This window comes from Juglans regia, chromosome 9, assembly GCF_001411555.2.
Source record: "Juglans regia cultivar Chandler chromosome 9, Walnut 2.0, whole genome shotgun sequence".
NCBI lineage: Eukaryota > Viridiplantae > Streptophyta > Magnoliopsida > Fagales > Juglandaceae > Juglans > Juglans regia.
The window spans coordinates 5,022,713-5,024,564 of record NC_049909.1 but is presented as its reverse complement, the minus strand read 5'-3'; the positions used below and the strand labels follow the sequence as shown (position 1 = coordinate 5,024,564).

At 42.9% G+C, this 1,852-nt stretch overlaps 1 protein-coding gene across 1 annotated transcript; it reads right to left on the bottom strand.

Annotated features, from left to right (window-relative positions):
• Positions 1-343: 343 nt before the first annotated feature.
• On the bottom strand, positions 344-1,852 carry LOC109004665. Its single transcript, XM_035693805.1, has one exon. It carries the CDS (start codon positions 1,850-1,852, stop codon positions 344-346), a length of 1,509 nt encoding a protein of 502 aa, XP_035549698.1.

The window sequence follows — 1,852 nt, the reverse complement described above, 5'->3', positions numbered from 1 at the left end:
CTTCGCTCATTTAAATTTAACATGTAGCAACCAAGACTCATAGAAACACGATCGCCATCATGTTGTAAATGCAACTCTTTTCTTAGTCCAAGATTAGCCAAATCCCTACGTGCATTGGCGGAGTCCTTGGTTTTCCCATCAATATTGAGCAAAGTTCCCAACACGTTATCACATATGTTTTTCTCAATATGCATGACGTCCAAGTTATGTCTCAACCCCAAGCCTAACCAGTACGGAAGCTCAAAAAATATAGACTTTTTTGTCCAATTTAGTTGATTGGGACTTCGTTTCCTCTTCAAAGAAGATTTACCAAACTGGACATGTGACACCCCACGTAATTGTTCTAGCAATTCCTCTCCCTCGACCCTTGAGGGTTGGAGTCGATGCTCTTCGTACCCATTAAAAGAATTCTTTTTCCGTCTCCAAATGTGATCTGGTGGCAACCATCGTCGATGACCCATATAACAATGTTTGCGCCCATGTACCAACCATTGTGAATTTGTGTCAACTGTACATGAAGGGCATGCCATCTTGCCCTTTGTGCTCCACCCGGAAAGATTGGCATATGCGGGGAAGTCATTGATAGTCCAAAGTAGCGCTGCAACCTAAACATTTGCCCACTATACGCATCGTAGGTATGAATACCCGCTTCCCATAACTCCTTCAACTCATCAACAAGAGGACGTAAGAACACATCAATATCATTCCCTGGTGACTTAGGGCCAGGGATTAACAAAGACAACATGGTGTATGGATCTTTCATGCATGACCAAGGGGGCAGGTTGTAAGGAACAAGTAGTACCGGCCATATGCTATACGGTTTGCTCAAGTTATTGAATGGGTTAAACCCATCACTCGCCAAAGCAAGTCTAACATTGCGAGGATCTTGGGAAAACCTCTCATGTTTGTGATCAAAGTCTTTCCATACACTAGAATCTGCTGGATGTCGCATGCATGTCGGATCTTCAACCCGAGCTTCTAGATGCCATCTCATGGCTTGGGTTGTCTTCTTTGACATAAATAGCCTTTGCAAGCGTGGCTTCAGGGGGAAATATCGGAGAACTCTTTGTGGTATCCTTCGTTGCTTACTTGTGCATACAGTCCACCTAGATGCATTACATTTAGGGCACTCATTTAATGATGCATTTTCCTTCCAAAACAAGGCACAATCATTTGGGCACACATGAATCTTTTTGTAACTAAAGCCCAAGCCACGCTGCAAGCAGCGAGCATCGTTATATGAGTCAGGGAATAGAGCATTGGGAAATGCAGCTTGCAAGAGCTTTATCACCATGTCAAATGACTTGACGGTCCAACCACCAATGCTCTTGATGTGAAGCAACTTGACGATGAATGATAGCTTTGAGAACTTATCACAAGAAGGGTAAAGTGGATGTCGTGCATTGGCTACCAACTCCTCAAAATTAAGATTTGTTGGAGTATACGAGGTGGATGGTTGATCATTTGGGTTTGCATTTCCTTCATATCTAGCTGAATTATCCATAAATGAGCCATGACGAATGTCATCTAACATCTCGTCGACATCATCAATGTAGTCACTGTAAGCAGATGCATCATCTGCTTCTTCATAAGAAAATGTAGCATCTAGGAAAGGATCATCTTCTCCATGGAATATCCATTCCGTATAAGTAGGATCAATCCCTATGATGAACAAATGATCTTCGACAGTGGGAATAGAGTAGAAAGATCTATTCCTGCATCTCCTACATGGACACCTAATGTGATCAGATCCGGGTGTGTTGGCTTGCGCCATAGCCAGGAATTGTCTAACACCCTCAGCATACTCATTGGATTGCAATCTATCTTCGATACGCATCCAAGACTTATCCAT

Excerpts from the sequence above, each read along its gene's own strand:
- LOC109004665 (XM_035693805.1), bottom strand. The coding sequence starts at position 1,852 with ATGGATAAGTCTTGGATGCGTATCGAAGATAGATTGCAATCCAATGAG.